The 18246-nt window shown below is 29.6% G+C and overlaps 2 protein-coding genes across 4 annotated transcripts in view; one reads left to right on the top strand and one right to left on the bottom strand.

The window, feature by feature from the left end:
- The first annotated feature begins 4062 nt into the window (after nucleotides 1-4062).
- The window catches only part of LOC126857799 (protein madd-4), a 205070-nt gene continuing 190886 nt past the window's right edge, over nucleotides 4063-18246 (top strand). For 2 of the 3 annotated variants that reach the window (XM_050607523.1, XM_050607520.1), the window contains exon 1: nucleotides 4064-4530. In XM_050607523.1, the coding sequence (XP_050463480.1) occupies nucleotides 4339-4530 (192 nt within the window). In that variant the 5' untranslated portion in view covers nucleotides 4064-4338. Of the gene's footprint in view, nucleotides 4531-18246 lie in introns of all 3 variants that reach the window. The other variant, XM_050607519.1, reaches the window with a different exon arrangement.
- Nucleotides 5249-8280, bottom strand: LOC126857824 (peptidyl-alpha-hydroxyglycine alpha-amidating lyase 1-like). Its single transcript, XM_050607610.1, has 5 exons — nucleotides 7868-8280; nucleotides 7447-7660; nucleotides 6787-7410; nucleotides 6295-6714; nucleotides 5249-6202 (listed from the first exon to the last, which is right to left on the bottom strand). The coding sequence occupies exons 1-5, from the start codon at nucleotides 7967-7969 to the stop codon at nucleotides 5937-5939; spliced, it is 1626 nt and encodes a 541-aa protein (XP_050463567.1). The 5' UTR covers nucleotides 7970-8280; the 3' UTR covers nucleotides 5249-5936.

Here is an 18246-nt window from a genome sequence, read left to right as displayed (position 1 = left end):
TCGCATAAATGTAATCAATGAATTGGATAAAAAAAAATGCAATAGAAATTTTAAATGTTATGGTGCCTCCCCGTCTTGATTTTCCTTAAAAAAGAAAAACAAAAAAAGAAAAAACAAAAGTTTAAAGTATATGTTGATTGATGTAATTTCTTTGGTGCGCTTATATAATTAAAATATGCATAAAATTCAAAATAAATTTTATATAATAGACATAACTTAGGGAATCAGGCATTTTTAATTTTATAAGTCGGAAGCTGAATATTTCATACTCGGCTTCTCTTTGTTAATAATTTATATCAATGCAACAACACCAACTGAATTCGTTCCTTCCTCTTTCTTGGATTCGGATAGTATGAGAGCTCCGATCGGTGTCCTTGATGATCGTAATACCTCTCCTTAAACGAAAAATAGAAAAGAGAATACAATTTCTGTATTTATTTAATTTATCATGCGTGTGTGTGTATATATATATAGATTTCAGAGCGAGTAAAAGTTGGCGCCCTTTGATTTGCGCCAAGTGCGGGTGTCACTTTTAACAAGTGATTTGTAACATACGGGCTCTGCTGATCGTACATTTAAGTGTTTCGCGCAGAAGTCAACTCGAATCGTACAGTCCGCAGATGTCACCCGATTCTTCCAGATTCGAGCGTCGAATCGGAAGAGGATCGACTGACTTTATCGCATCTCTATCACAAATCATTATCGTCGATGACTTTAATTAGCAGTAAATAGACAGAATTTTAATTTTCATCGTTGTATAGTTGTGTATAGAGGCCAACTAAGTGTGTATAAAATAAATCATTATCAAAATATCGAATGTTTTTTTTTGGTTTTGCTCCTTGTCTTGATATTTTTATATTCTGAAATGAATTTAATATTAATAGTAATTATTACAACAATTATATTTGAGATTAATATTAATAAATTAGAATATTAATATTAATAATTTAATATTGATTAATAATTATTTATGTTTGCAATACATGCCATAATGTACAATAGGACGATACAAACACACACACAATTTTATTTGAAAATATACATTTTTATATTTATGTAGAGATACATGGATTACATACGCTTTTACATTGGGAATGTATTGTTGCATTATTTAAAATGGAAATCTCTTAATAATTAACGTGATACTAGGTAATTCTGATCTAGATTAGCGCTTGTTACAAAGCGGAAATAAAATCGTATATATATTTTATGCATTGGTTTATAAATAATGCTATGGGGGATATATTTAATGACGTGATGTTAAATTAATGACTATCGAGAAATGAACGAGTTGTAAAAAAAAATATACAAAGTGTACTTATCTTTATTTAATTAATTTGATAACTTAAATATTAGCAATATACTGCATATAGCGATTATAGATTATAGATAGATTTAAGTAAAAATAATTTTTTTGTAATTGTGTACTAATATTAATGTCTATCCCACAGTAATACGTTGATAAAACATATAATTAGAATTTATGTAATACGCATGAGTTAGGAAATGATTTGGTCGTGTTGTTACGCATACATGTGCGTTTTATTTACTATTGTCTGCAAGGTCTTTAACATAAGATAAAATCAGGTAATTATACATATATTAAACATATCCTTAATTAATTCTTCATTAATTAATCCTTCATTAATTCACATATTTATAAATTTAAACCGATTTAATGTAGGAATCAATTTTTTTTGTTCAATGAAAAATTTTACATTGACTTAAAAATTAATATTTTGTAAAATTAAAATTTATATCTAATTTCAATTATTTTGAATTTAAATTAACATTAAATTATTTAATTTAAATTCAATATTGTTTTTATCATATAATCACAAATTTGAGGCAAATATTTTTATAAATATTTTACATATATGTTTGAAATGTATAGAGAAAAATCTTCACAAATCTTTAAAAATATTTTAAAATTAATTAATTTAACCATTAAAGTTGTTTATGATTCAAATTAGAAGATAGAATTGATTGTGATAATATATTTCTTAATAATAAAATTATTTCTAAATGCACGAGAATAATCTTTAAAAACATAGCTTACATTTACTAATAAATTTTAAAATGCTTGTATAACTTACAATTTTTAATTTAAATTATAAATAATTATTTATGTATATCATATGATATTGATTATACGCAAGAAAACAATACAAAATATTAAAGATTATTATTTCTTAATTTTTGATTGTTATGTCATATGAATATTATGTCATATGAATGTTATGTCATATAAAAGTTTAAATAAACATAAATGAAATTTCCAAGAACGTAATTAAAATTAATATTATTATTTAGTAATTAATATATGATGACTGTATTAAAAAACAAATATTTTATATAAATTATTTTCTCAAAAAGTAATTATTTTTTTTGTATCGTTTTCTTTAAGTACAAACAATATATATACACAAATATAATATATAACTATTATGATTAGTATCTTTTTAAAATAGTTGTTTAAAAATTTAGCTAATATGTTTTAATAAAAAAATGCAAATGATTAAAGTACATAATTAACGTTCTCAAAAATTTTAACGTTCTCAGAAATTGCACTAAAATAAATTATTCATTCTCCGTTATTTCACTGCTTGTCGCATTTGTATTACGAGCAAAAGTATGCAAATGTATTTAAATTTAATTGCTGAAAAAAGCATCGATTATATATCAATAAATTAAAAATCGACTATTTTTACTCTAAAAAAAAGAATTTTTATGTTGGATAACCTTATTCAAAAAAATATGTATTATGGATATAAAATTGATATGTATGTGTGTAAATTTGGTGCGTTGCAGAAGAATAGTCAAAGTAATTTTCAGTACAAGAAATTAATAATATTTATCCACCTAACAATAATGTAAAATATAACCAAAAGATTTAATGCGGAAAGTGAGAGAGAGAGCAAAGATATATTTGGATTTTGAATCTTTTTCATTCTAGTTGGTTCAAAAGCAATATTGTACACTGTTATAACGAGATAACGATTAGCTTTTCATTAGACAATAAAAACAATATTGAAAGATGTAAGAATTGTCTTAGCAAAACTGTATGTACATAGCTTATTACAAAATACACGATTCAAGCCATTAAATTACTTTTTTTTTAAATATGACTATGTTAAATAATTATTTATTAAATAAAATTTTGTGTGATTTATAATTACTTGTTATTTAAAAAATATTCTTTTCAAATGACTTTAAATCTTTTCTGTTTTTTAATTTTTGTATTATTTATGTGATAATGTTATATAGCATATATATATATATATATATATATATATATATATATATAAATTATTAAATAAAACTTTTAAACCAATATTATACACTCGACTAAATTCAATAATTCTCTCTTTCTCTCATACTTCAAATAAATAAATAAATAATATATCAGGTACAATATCTTGAGACTTAGTAAAAATATAGTAATCTGAAGAAGCAATTTTATTATAACTTAATTTCTGTTTATGAAACTTAGTCTGCTCTTATAGCAATTTTTCTTTTTTTATCTTTCTTTTTTTTACTAAGTCTTTTTGCAGAATATTATAATGCATATAATTGCAATCAATATATAAATTACCGACTAGATGTTATTAAAGACTGATCTTATGACAAGAATTAAATGTGCATGTGATTAAAAAAAAAATTCGTTTTCTACTACTACTATAGATATACGTAAATCTTTCTATTAACAACTCTAGTTATGTCAAATCATTATTTGAACATAAATAGAGTAAAACGAAAAATAAAGTAGAGTAAATAGAATAATGTTTATTATATTCTTGGAATAATTATATAAAAGTATATATTTGTGCTATCTGTTGTATATTCGTGTTATCTTTGATCAGCTAAAATATTTTTAATAATGTGTTAATCAGTTTATCTCTTTATCTATTCATCTTCCCGATGTATTTCAATGGCAGTAAAAATTTATCTAAAATCGATAGTCTTTAATATTATCTTGTCGGTATTTGTAACAAAATAATTTATATATATAATTTATATATATATATATATATATATATATATATATATATATATTAATAATAAAAGTAGTTTTTGATGTGATCAAATTCTTGGAGTGGTATCAAATAATTTATCCTGTATATTCGACAGTCGGTAAAGTGACGTTACTTGCGTACCGCTCGTGTCGATCGAACGATATCGTCGGCGCGAAATCAGAGAATTCAAACATCTCAGTTCACGCCCATCAAGTGATCGCGTCGGACATCGATGGGCGATCGATCGCGCGCCAACTTTCGCCTCTCGGCACGATAATACTGTTATTCGGTTAGTTTGTATAATTTCGACATGTCATCTTAAATGACCTTTGCGAAACTGTCCTCGGGATGTTCGTCCTCCGATGTTTCCGGCTCCGTGTTCAATTTGCTGAAATCGCGAGTGTTCGGCCGCTTCTCCAGAAACTTGAAGCTCCTACCTCGGCGATTCTCCAACAGGCTGGACAGTTTAAAGTTTTCTCGTCTCTCGGCTTCCCAACGCATCCTCTTCCTCATTGTAAGTAAACATCCTGTCCGATCGAAGCATATAAATTTATATTTGCTTTTATATGCGAAAAATATTGCGAGATATAGAAACAGAGTGAGAGTAAGAGAGAGAGAGAGAGAGAGAGAATCATGATTTGCAATTAGTCACAAAAATGGCGAATGGCCGTTAAAATTCACTACAAAAGCTCATGAGATTTCTTTTATAACATTACATTGTCTTTATGTATTCTGTGGTAATATTGATTTATCTGATATCGACGATTCTTGACATTGATAATTACCTTGGAGTAAGAAGTAATTTATAAATTCAAAAATTCAGAGATTATATTAATTACAATTATTTCTTTAGATCAATTTGATATCAAAAAGGGAAATTTATTATTTAGATAGAGATAATGTCTGTGACTAATAATTCTGGACTAAGACAAAATTGAGATCTACAATTACAAAATTTCACAAAAATTATCGAGAATTATTAATGTTACATATTCTGTAAATAAATAATTCATTAATCTCTCATTACTCTTTTTACTCTAAGAAATCTTATTTCTAACTTTTAAATATAAGCAATGATACAAAGCTTTGAGCAAATATAGGTATTAACAGAAAATTAATTTTTAATTAAATTAAAATGTATATCTATATTTACAATGAATAAAACTATACTAAATAATATAATACTAAAAATTATAATAAATAATTAATACAAATGAGAATAAAGAAGAGGTAAAAAATTAAAGGGTGTAATACAATACAATTCATATATAGTAATATAACATACAGATATCTAACAAAATCTAAAAAAAAATTTTACATACATTTTAGGCATATGTATATAACTGTCTTAAAAATTAAATTTACAAGATACATGAATATATAAAGAGTACAACACTATGCTTTCTAACTATAGCATATATATAAGAAATATCAATTAAAGCTACTAAGTAAGAATAAATTCTTTTGAATAAGAAAACACACACACAATTTAGGGATTCAGTAATAGGAACAAATTAATTTTTTGCTACTACAAGGTGTTAAAACTATCTTAACTGTTAAAGTTTAGCAACATAATTATATTGTTCTGGAAATATATAAATAAAAATAAAATCTTTAAACATATATAGCTGCAACAATAAACAAACATGAGCAGACATTATAATTCCTTTTTTTCTGTTGTATTATATTACAAAGATATATAATATTACAAAGATATTGAATTTTTTTATAATTCATTTTTTATAATTTATTTTACTAAATATTTCAATAAGCAACAGGAAAAAAGGAGCTTATTTAATATATATATATATATATATATATATATATATATATATATATATATATATATATATATTAGCATAATATACAAAAAACAAAAATACAATGAAAGAAAAACACAGACAAATGAATTTTTGTATCCTAATTAACTAATTTAGAAAATTCAACAATTGGTTCATCATAGTGATATCTTGTTTCTCTACCTCTTTTTTGGCATCTTGCTACAATGGCAGCAATCGCGACGCATATTGTAATAAAAGAAATGGCTGCTGAGCCAAGACCTAGAATCAATTTCGTCATATTAGTCTTTCCAATATCAGCATCTTTAGTATCAGGATGTACTAAGATCTTAGGTCGATGCCGCTTAATAGATTGTGAATCTTCAGCAGGTGTAGAATCATTTACACCTAGAAAAGAAAAAGCTAGATGTATTTATTACATATAGAGAAAGATTTTAAAAAATTCTTTTTATGAAACATAATATATAATAGTACTGTACCTTGTAGAAATCTATAAATTTTGTGATTATTTAACTCTACTACATATATCTCGGAATCATCTTCCGTCACATAGAGATCATGTGGTTTATCCATGTTTCCCTTGGGTGCAAACATTGACAATATCTTTCCAGAATAGATATCAAGCACAAAACCTCTTACTGGCACTGAATTAATTGGATTATATGGATTCAATCCATTGACTAGATATAATTTTTCTCGAGCATATCCAATGCTATAAATTTGTGTACCGATAGCAGAGTGCCTGTATTCTTTATGAAATGTACCATTGCTAGCAAAGAAACATAATACCCTGCCATTCTCTCTGTCAGCAACATAAATATAGTTCAATTCACTTGCGAGTGCTAAAGCATGTGGGACGAGAAACGCATTTGGTGGAGGCAACTGCGAATAGATGGGCTCTAAAATAAAGTAAAATTTACTTTAGAATTTAATTAAAAATTCTTTACATATATTAATTTTATATTTATTACCTCCAGCGCCCCAATGTCGTCCCCAATGTAGAATTCGCTCTCCGTTCTTATTAAATTTGATTATCCTAGAATTGCAATATCCATCGCTGACAAAAAAGTCACCATTAGTATGTACAGCAACAGCTGTTGGTTTACAAAATCTCGTTTCATCATTACCAGGCACAAAAGCCTCTCCAAGAATTATGGATGGCTTTAGTATGCTATTTTCAAATAATGCACCAGTGTGATCGCTAGACACACTTGTCATTGAGCTAAACTGTGCATGTTTCAATTCTTCCATGTGCTTCTCTATATCTTGAGCATCAAACTTGAATACTTGATGCATTGCCACATCAGTAATCCAATAATTTCCAGACTGATCAATAGTCAAACCATGTGGAAGATAAAACATGTTTTTTCCAAACTCTAATATTACCTTCCCACTTTTATTCAAAAGGATAATTGTATTTTGCATTATGGGCCCATTATTTGGATTGAATCTGTTTCCATTGTCAAAAGTATCAGCTCCCCAAATACGATTTCCTCTATGAAAAATAGCAATATTGCCATATGGATCCATAGAAACTGCTGATATTTGATTAAGTTTCAGTTGTTCAGCAGGCCAATGCATATCCAATTTTATATCTAATAAAAATATGCAGAAACATAAAATAAGATAACCAAGAGATATCTTTAAACAAATAAATGAATACATACTTTTGTCTAAATCATCTGTAGTTATTGATTCCTCTTTATTAAAGTGGCTATTACCTCGTAAATATAAATTATCTTTTATACTTTGTTGTTCATCCAATTGCGAATGGAAGGATCCTTCATCCTCATTGTCAGGATATTCCGAATATTCATTCGAATTAAATTTAATGTCAGGTAAATGCTGTAAATAAAAGAATTTTTTCTTACATATTTACGTAATCTTACAAAATAGTTTTTATTCTCATAAAAAAAAAATTAATAATTTATATGCAGACTATATATAGTATGAGAGTATTATATAAAAAAGATATAAATATGTATATAAAATTAATCTTAAATATTATTAATTTTTCTCTTTATCTTATAAAATATTTATTTATATAATTACCTGAACATTCGAAATATCCTGCGGTTCTGCCTTGGCGTGTACTAGAATAGAAAATAAAACTAAAACTGAACAGATGGTGTCATATCGAAGATTTGTCATCATTTCGCAAAACCGTCATTAGGTGCTCTTTCGTATTTTCAGTTTATCTCATCAATATCCAAAATATCAATAGCGTTTGCGGTAGATACATAATTTTACGAGATCACACGAGTATGCTGGCAAATCACGTCAAAATAATTGGAGAAGTCCCACGTCTATGTCACACTTTGGTATGTTCACATGTAATAAGGTAGATGCTGGCTTTTCTCGAGAGATAGTGTCACTCAGATTATCGTGTCATATATATATATATATATATATATATATATATATATATATATATATATATATATATGTTTGTTATCAAGAATGACTATTCTCGGTCAAATGACGGGAAACATTTATTATTGCAACATCTCAAGAAAACACGTTTCCAACAAGTGGCATTAGACATGACGCCATAATATTTTGTATACGTTTTACCGACAAATTTTGTGAATACTTAACTTCGATTGATGGTACAGGTTGAGAACAGTTTCATATTACGTGCGCATAAAGGCGCTACATGTATTGTTCTATTACTTTTCATTGATAGAATGTTCGTCGAAAAAAATACTGAATTTTATTTTCCTTAAAATCATTTTAATATGAGATCATCACAATTTTTACAATTTTTTAATTTTCAGCATTAAATATATTATTCAAATTATAAAAATTAAATTTTTCTGTCAAAGTATAAATTTAAAATTATATATAATCAAAAAACAATATTATTATTAAGGCTATTATTTAATATTATATATAATGTGTATTCTGAATAAATAATTAATGTAATAGATGATATATTTATATTTTTCAAATGTTACAATTCATAAATCTAGAATCTTATAAATATTGTAGAGTCAACATCAATAAAAGCTACACAAATTTATACAAAAAACATATTCAAGAAGTTTATATATTAAGTTTTACGAGACTGTTATTCATATACAATTCTTCGTATTATTGTTTGGAAATATTTTAACTTGCTAAACAACTTTGAGTTATAACAAAAGCACGGAGAAATATAACTTTTAATATTGAAATTATTTTTGCTTTGTAACAAGCTATTGTATTGATAAAAGGTTTAATGCTGTTGTTTTTATTAAAATTAAAATTGAATTATAGTAACTATCTTTTTTTCACATTTTTTACACACGAATATATATGTAATTTATTATTTTCCTAATGTAACATATGTACTCATTATTTTTTTTAATTGATTTATAAATATATCAATACCCCGCATATATGGATTGTTTAAAAAATTTATATTCACATTATATATATGTATATATATATATATTATATATATTCACATTAGTGCAATATAATCATAAAATATAATTTAATATCGTGAAAAATATGTGCACATTTATAAAAATCGAGAATCATGATTTACACTTTTGCAATAAAAATTAGTTTATTCCTTAATTAAAAATCTTACATTATACAATCTTAAATTAAGTATTCTATCTATAATTTAAGATTACACTTTTTTTTTTTTTTTTTAATGAAATTTTCTTACAATTTTTCTTGACAATTAAAAATCTGAAGTTTAAAACTGATCTTTCTCGATAACTTCTATTATGTTATAAATTTGTCAATGTAATTCACTCTCTTCCCCCTAATTTTTGTATGAATGAAAAGCTTCAGTATTTGAATATTTCGCGATCCAATAGAATCTACATTCGCTAGACGATGTCGCTGGAATTTGTCGCGAGAATTTCCCGACATGGTTTCGTCTGGAAGGCCGAGTTTATATCGGAATCAATGCAGTCTCGTTCGATCGTATCTGGCATTCCTTGCATGTCTTCATCGTTCGAATACGCAAATCCGTTATTTTATGCCTATTGGACTTTATTTTCATAATAGGTACGATTAAATTCACAATTAAACTTTTTATTTTTAATGTGCCAAGAGAGTTGGAAAAGAAACTTCACTTCTCGAATATGGCTGGGCTAAAACTTTCAAATCGAGATACATATCCATAAACGAGCGAAAGCGTTTACAGTAATAAGGCCTCGAATTAATTACAAAATGTTGCATATTTTTTGTCATAAAAAAGCAATTATATTTTTAGAACGAAGTTTTTATTCATTAATTCAAAATCAAGATAATATCAATTCAAGTAAAACGTCAGGTCTGTGCCATTCGAGTTATCTAATCTTATAACGTGCATTGTTGGCACAAATGACGCAACGTTTCAAACAATATGATTATCATTAGAGGATGGCGGTTGTGTTCTATTATATTCATTGTACTATCCCTGTCATTTCGCGAAGTATGTATACGCAAGATGCGTTAGAGTATATCGGGACGATCCAACAATGGCAGTGCTCATCCTTTCGGTAGACCAAGAGCGTCGCATTCATCGCACTGTCTGCATCGACGCCGTGTTTTCACCTTAAATTGCAGACGACAGCGAGTTCTTTATTACGGTGAAAGAGAGCGGGATTGTCAGCCGCGAATAAACATATAAAGAGATGTAGGACCTTTGGCGTTTCGCGCTGAAAAACTCACGTTCGATTACGAGCGACATCACGAGCCCTTCTCGTCGTAGAACAACGAAAGGATTTGACAATCGTTTTGTCCTTCCCTTTTTTTTTTCGCTCTACCCTTTCCACTTCTCTCGCGCCTTCTTTCCATCCCCGATTCATTTATCTTCTTTTGGGGAACGTACTGCAATGGATGAGAGAGAGACTAAGCCTGTAAATCCATTTAGCGTGGTCCTCAGGAAATAAAGAACTTCGACTGTATCTATTTCTATGCTAAACAGTTAGGCGCGTCGTATAAATGTATTCGATTTTTATATTGTGGCTACGTCTTCAATTTATTCTCCGTTTTTTTTTTTTTTTTTTGTATTTTTTTATATCATTTGAAGTATTAGGTCTAAGCTATACATCTTTTTAAAAAGATTTCTATTGTCAAAAAATTATATTTTATTAATGTAGATATTAATCTCTGAAAATGAGTGATTAACAAATATAGCGCATTTAAAAAGATTTCTTTGTAAAATTTCTCTGAAAAGATTCATTAATGAATAAATTTATTTAATTTTGTTATCCGTGTTGAATATTGTTCCATAATGAAATGGTTAAGTATTTTTTTCTTTCACCTATACTTAAATTAAAAAAGATAAATATATATTATATAATCAGATTTAGTTACAACACACACGCATATACGCATATGTACGCAATTACGAAATAATATAATCGAAAAATATATATTTTTGCGATCTGGATACTCTCTCCGATATTGTGTTCCCAAATACTGTTGTTGTCTTGAAATATATTGCCATGACCTGCGCGAATTTTGTCGGTTAGCAAGGAAAATCGACAGCGAAATGCAAACGCACGCGCGGATGCAATTCGCGGAGATTCTTTAATCTCGCCGCCTAATTCGACGCATATTTGTGATGGCCGTTCGCGCAGATATAATAGCCGCGTATCGAGTTCGGTTTCACGCGCTTTAGCGTTTAAATTGCGGAATACCTTGACGTCTACCTTTGATAATCGCGGGACTAAACGCATATCTACCTATGCGCGGGAAATAGCGCATGCAATTCCACGTGTCGTGAAAAGATGAATTTATTAATATATATCTACACATATGTGTGTATGTGTATGTGAAAAGATCTGAAGAAACGTGATATACTTCATTTTCAAAATTTAAATATGAGACGCTTTTGGCTTTTTTTTTTTCAAAGAATTTTCGATATGTCTTAAAAAAAAAAAAAATTAACAATTAAATGTAAAGAATAGTGTTTTCCGAATATTTTTATCAGGTGCCAGATTTTTCACATTTTTATTATACTGAAAAAGTAATCAAAAGCTTTATTTTAATTTCTATTTAAGTACTTTTATAATATACTTTTTCATGTAATTCTTAAAGGCGCAATAGAATTCTTTAGAGAACTTTAGAGAACTTTGAGAAAAAAATTATAATAACCTTTACAAAATGTAATCATAAGAACCTTTACAAAATTTCCTCTGGAGAATTGTAAAATTGCCGGAACTTTTTCGCAATCTTTTTGTGAAATGCTTTTGGATGCTACTACATGCGATCAAAAGATGAGAAAAGATTTAAAAAATCATGAAACAATATTATATATACATATAGGAAACCGAAATCTCGGTCAACCAATTTTGCTGATGATCTGTCAAGAAAATAAGCTCGCCAGAGGACTTCCACTTCATATCGTTGAGAGCGCTACCGATCGATAATACATGCAGCGCGTAATAATAAATTATCTAGACGCGAAGAGAGCGAAATGGCGATCCGACTGATAACGTCAGCAAGTTAGAATACGTTAAGATTGTGAAACGATTTTTATTTGGCTCTTGTCATTCGTGTTTCGATAAAAAAATTCCATGCGAAATCGAAATATATATGCATACGTAATTTTTGATCATTTATCACACTTGTATGCCAAAATTCTTTCAGACACTTTTTTATACACTTTCTTTTAACATTTAATTATATCTACTTTAATTATATCTATTATCTTATTTATATATAAAGATATATTATTTAATATATCTTTAAGTTAACAGTCTATACAGAATAAAAATTTCTTCTTATTTTTATATTCGCCACCGAGACTTGTAAACACAAAGAAAAAAGACAAATCTGGGGATTACCGTAGATAATCCGCTGAATGTATCGTTGCGCGTGTGAGCGTTTACGCGAGTAATAAAAGGTAAGCAGGGACACAAAGAGTAGCGCGGACTCAAGCTAGCGTGATAACCGTGAAGGTCAGAATTTCTCCTCCCATAGGGAGATTAACAGGGTGTGCTCTTGTAGCGGGAAGGGCGGTTATTACGTTATGCCGTGCCGCGAAAATTAATTACAAACTTCGCCGTGTCCCGCAAGTGCATGTAAAAGTCGCGAGGCGGAAGACAGAGAGACAGAGAGAGAAAAAAAAAAGATATTATTGCGCACGAGAGAGAAACTCTTTGCATCTGCATATGCGCGCGCATCAGAAACATCGTTGCGTCGTCGGCATTGTGGGATATTTACGGAACGGAGAGGGTTAAGGGCTTCGCCACAACACTCTTACGGCCCTATTCTGTAAGCTGTAAGCCTGTAAGCTGTATCATTCTCTCGCGGAACGCTGAGACTTCGATGAATAATTTCGCTGAACGTCTCGGTAGATTTCACGGCAATTTACACATTCGCAATTTAAGTCTTGTCAAATTTTTTTTTTTTTTTATCGCAACTACTTATAGACAATTCGTATTATTAATTTAATCAAGTTCTTACATCGCGCGCGTAATAATGATATTAATTATGGACGCAGTTCGACAAAATAAGAGCGCATTTTCAGATTAATCTTATAAAGTTTTGTTCGATATAGTTATAAGACGTAAATTATTAAGCAAGAACTATTAAGAATTTTTTTGCTTTAACAACATTGCTCTGATAACATTGTTTTGAGGATTCAATTTATAGTTCATTGTTTGACAAGATTAACTAGTTAGGAATTTTTATCTTGCGATTAACAATCAAAGTTGATTTTCTTGAATTTATATACATTCTAAAAAGTTTTGTTTTCTCATGTTTTACTTCATGATTGAAAGTAAAAAATTCATTTACAGTTTTCTTCACTTTCTCTTTCGTTTCCTCTTATATTATTAACTTATTTTTTATAGACTTTGTTTCTTTTTATATCACTTATCAAAAAATATCAATATTTTTTTCCTTTGATTCTCTGAACTTTTATTAAGTATTAAGTGTCCTGAAATAATATATCAGCTTTTTCTTTTCCCATATAGTCCTTCGTATTGTAGTTTTACCCATAAAGGAAATGGCAAGTGCGAATGCATATAGAAACGGTGAACCCTGAGATGCAATGTCTTGTTAAATAGTTTGGCTATTATGTTGTATTCTATTCTGATTGTGAGACGAATCGTGCATATTTAAAACATAAATTGCGATTATCCGGCACATTTAGCATCTTATTTAACTCTCAACTGCAGTCACGGTATTTCGAAAATAATGCTAGTTTGACAAATAAGATGACAAATAATACATGCATGTTTCGCGCATCAATAATCAGGACGAATTTATTCTCGTGTATTAGCATAAAAAAATAAGACATTGTACATTTTTATACTATTTTTTATATACCTTTATATAATTGAACACGAATTTCTTGTAAGAAAAATAAGATTAATTGAATTGGTACATTTTAATAATTAACGATGTTTAGAAATCTTAAAGCACAAGCACCAACATTACAAAAAAGATAAAATTATCTTAATAGAAAATATTTTATGAGATGTTTATTTTTCTGAATAAATTTGCGCGAGAGAAATCTAATTATAGAATATCGTTTCTGCGATACAGCAGTCTATCCTTCTTCTGGAAAGATGTTTTCTAGAAAAAGTTTCAATATTTTGCAAGATTTTCCAGTACAGATAATGTACAAACTCGCACACAAAACAGACGAAACTTGGCAACGCGCGCGCTCCTAATCAGCCTTGTGATGCTCTCTGTAACTAGATGTTACTAGACGAGATAACATTGAATGTGCCTTACGAATGACACCCACACCGGTCGACCGAGGAAGATGTAACATTCCGGGATGTGGGTTGCACTCCTATTCCCAGCGCGTCTTCTCTCGGCACGTTGTAGACGTAGACGTAATAGAGAGTGGCCAGGACCGGATGAAACTGCAGATCGTATTCACTCGTCGCCACCCTGACGACGATTCCATCGCGACGATCACGTTCCCGCAAAGCAACCGGCGCGCGAATAATACCACACTGAATAATATATCGGCTTAGTAAAAACAATACCTTACGGGACGAGTGAGCGCAAGCGCGACAAACGTGATTAATTTCGGAGAACAATCTTTACTCTTCTGAACTGATGACATTGTAATGGAATCTGTTTATGTTACGTTTAAGATATATTAATTAGAATATATTAATAATATTACTGCAAAAAGGAAAGAAAATTATCTTTATCAAAGATGATTATATTAGACATTGAAATGTGTGCACTTTATTTCAAAACAAGTTTTTTTTTTTAAATCTAAATAACATTTTATTTTCTACCTTAACTAATTTATAACGATATCGCAAGATTGTAATATTGCTTGATGTGATAAAATATTAAAACAGCAGTAAGTTATTATTCTTCTTCTCGACAGAACATTGAAATTTGTCGTGCTCACGTAAGATCGAATTTGCAGAGTAGATCTCATTATGCAATTATATTATTGTATTTTGAGAAAGAAAAAGTTAATTAAAGTTAATTAAAGATAGCATAATTTCGACGAGATTTTGAGACTTTTAATTAGTGTGCACAAGATTCTTTCTAGCCAAACTTTTCTCGATATTACAAAGTATAATCTTTCTTCTTGGTGCGTATCGCAGCACGATGTATTCTCAAGTGCCAACCTTAAAGGATTTCCGTATAGATAATAATAAATCAAGCCCCTTCGTACAGGCAAAATAAGGTCTATTCGAAATTATGCTTTATCGTACAAAAGCTGTCCTACATTTGTCTGTTTGGTGATGCTCTCTCCTAAACCTTGCTTCACTTGTTTTGTTTTTCATTTCAACCTTTACTCATCACCTCAACTCAATGTTTGCTTTGATTGCTTTTTAACGTTAAAAACAGGGATAAAAATTTATGATATATATATATATATAATTGTAAAAGACGTGAAGATTGTATACTTGCTATTGTTATAAAATAACAAAATGAAAATAATGAATTTGTTTCAATTATTTGTGAACGATTATATAGCATATATTGGTTTGGATATGATGCATTATTATTCTCTAAACGAATTTTATTCGATAATTATTCGATTGTAGCGAAAAGATTTTTATAAAGAGAATAAAGAGCGAGAAGTGTGAAAATAATAAATACATAGGAACGTATGCTATTATTGTATAATCCAGTCTCTGTAATATATTACAATCGGACATCGATGCTAAAGCCAGTCCGCTCCGGTTCACAGTAAACCCTTCCGCAGGCAAAATTATTCATTAGCCATTTGCATCCTGTGTCGAGGATAGACTCAATGGCTTATTATAATCCTGCACATGTTTTCTCAAAGACTTGAAACAATTCATATATGATTACATCATACATAAATATCATATTTCAGTCATTAAAAGCTTATTAAACACGACGAGTAAACAGATCTTTATTCCCCCCCCCCTCTCTCTCTCTCTCTCTCTCTTTTCTTTGTCATATAAAATTATATAAAATAAAATTGTATTCGCAAAAAATTAGCGCTTCAACGTACGCATCAACGTACCAAGCAGCCTCACAATCGTACATGGCGCTTCTTACAATACGTTTTCCCGACTGGAAGTAATATTACGTCAAAATGTGAATTGCAGTCTCATAACTACAGGCCACGAGGCTCCGCGGTCTTAGAGCGCCCAGGGGCGAATAACGCAAGGGTGCGGGGAGGATTGGTACGGATCGGTGAGGCCCGCGGATAAAGAGGGTGGTTTGCGAACGCAGGGAATGAGGACGGGAATGGTAGATTGGGATGGAAAGGAGATCGCAGGAATGGGAATGGCGATGGAGGAACGACGGTACGTGTGGGGTTTGTGTGTACGTTTGTGTATACATATATCTACCCATACCGAGCGAAACGATGTCTGCTGCCGCGGCTGGAGCCACGCTGTCGCCGCTGTGGCATCGATCCACCACTCGCAACGACTTTTTGTCGTAGCTTGCGCACCGAACGAGATCTTTAACCTGAAAAGCTGCTACCGGCTTATAACTGCCTTTCGGTCCACCAACCGATGAGAAATCGTCTCGCTTAGATCATCCGATGGCATCTTGGTGAGCCTCGGGGACAGAGGTTCGTTGTCGAATCGTGACACACGTTTGGGTTGAGCGAGAAAGGGGCAGAGATCTTGAATGCTTGATAAATTTTCGAGTTTACGATTTAAATTGTTTCGACGTTGATAATATCGTACATAAAAAAAATTATATTTTTGACTATGGAAATATGATCCATTTCATTTCATCACGATATTTCATATCGCATAATGAAATATAAATACACTTACGCTATTAATATAATAAATTATCGGAATAAATAGCACGAAATTAACAAGAAATTATGCAAAAAAAATTTTATTAGTTTCAAAGCAAATTTGAAATATTTACAAGCTGCAACAATTAATATTGAACAACATTTGAGATTATTAGCTTTATTAAAATATATTATAATTTACACTATATTATAGCATAAATGTAAAATATAATTATAATGCAGTTTTTTTTTAAATTTTATAAGCATTGCAATATATTTTCACATAATAAATCTTTATCTTTTATAAATCCATCAAAATAGCTGATATATATACTTGGCATTCTTCTTCGAAAAAGTTTGTGATATAATTTATAATATGTATATGTGTGATATGTATGTATGTATGCAAGAAATATCTTTCTGCGCGTGTAAAGTCAATAAGACAAGAGCGAAATGAATTGGCACGCAATTCGTTTACTTGCTTACGAAAATCAAATTATGCCGGAACATCGCGTTGTTCGTCCAAAACTCGATTTACTGGGTGCCATGATTGGTTCGTGCTTTGACTTCCGCCAATGTACGAGAGAAGCCAACTCCTGCAATATAATGTAATACGATCCCAATTCTAGTTTATAGTCTGGATTAAATGAGCTTTGATAAAAAAATGTCTTTTCAAATAGAATTTATATATTGTATATTACGATTCTTCCGGCACATTGACGTTTATGATTCTTGAAAATCAATCTTTTCTTGGAAAAATAAAATATTCTATACAAAGTGGCAAAGTAAAAATAACTCGTTTGTACAAAGTTATCTCGTGTAGTTTTTTTATTTTTAAAAACATAACATATCAACACAATTATTATATATAAAAATAGTTGAATTGTAAGATTTATTAATTTTATTTTGTCAACCTACAGATCTTTATATTATGGGCTGATAAAATGATTTAATTTTACAGTATTGTCAGTATACAATATATGTCAGTATTCCACGTATACATACGTTTAAAATAAACGTCATAATGCATCGTAATACTGACTAGTTTTAGTACATAATTGCGACAAATATGGATTGACATAACAAATGTATATCGAATTATGCTTTGTATTATTAGTTGTCATAACGCGAAATTGCAGCATTTATACATTGCCAACTGTCACTGTACATTATTTCTCCTTGATCTTTTATTTCGTGCCTTTTGTCTCTTTATGTCGCTCATTGCACTACCGCGAGTAATAAAATTTCTCGTTGAATCTTGAGTGGTACTCCATTTTCGTGC

This window comes from Cataglyphis hispanica, chromosome 23 (assembly GCF_021464435.1).
Source record: "Cataglyphis hispanica isolate Lineage 1 chromosome 23, ULB_Chis1_1.0, whole genome shotgun sequence".
Classification (NCBI taxonomy): Eukaryota; Metazoa; Arthropoda; class Insecta; order Hymenoptera; family Formicidae; genus Cataglyphis; species Cataglyphis hispanica.
Note: the sequence above shows the minus strand (reverse complement) of the source record. Positions and strands in the feature narration are given on the sequence as shown.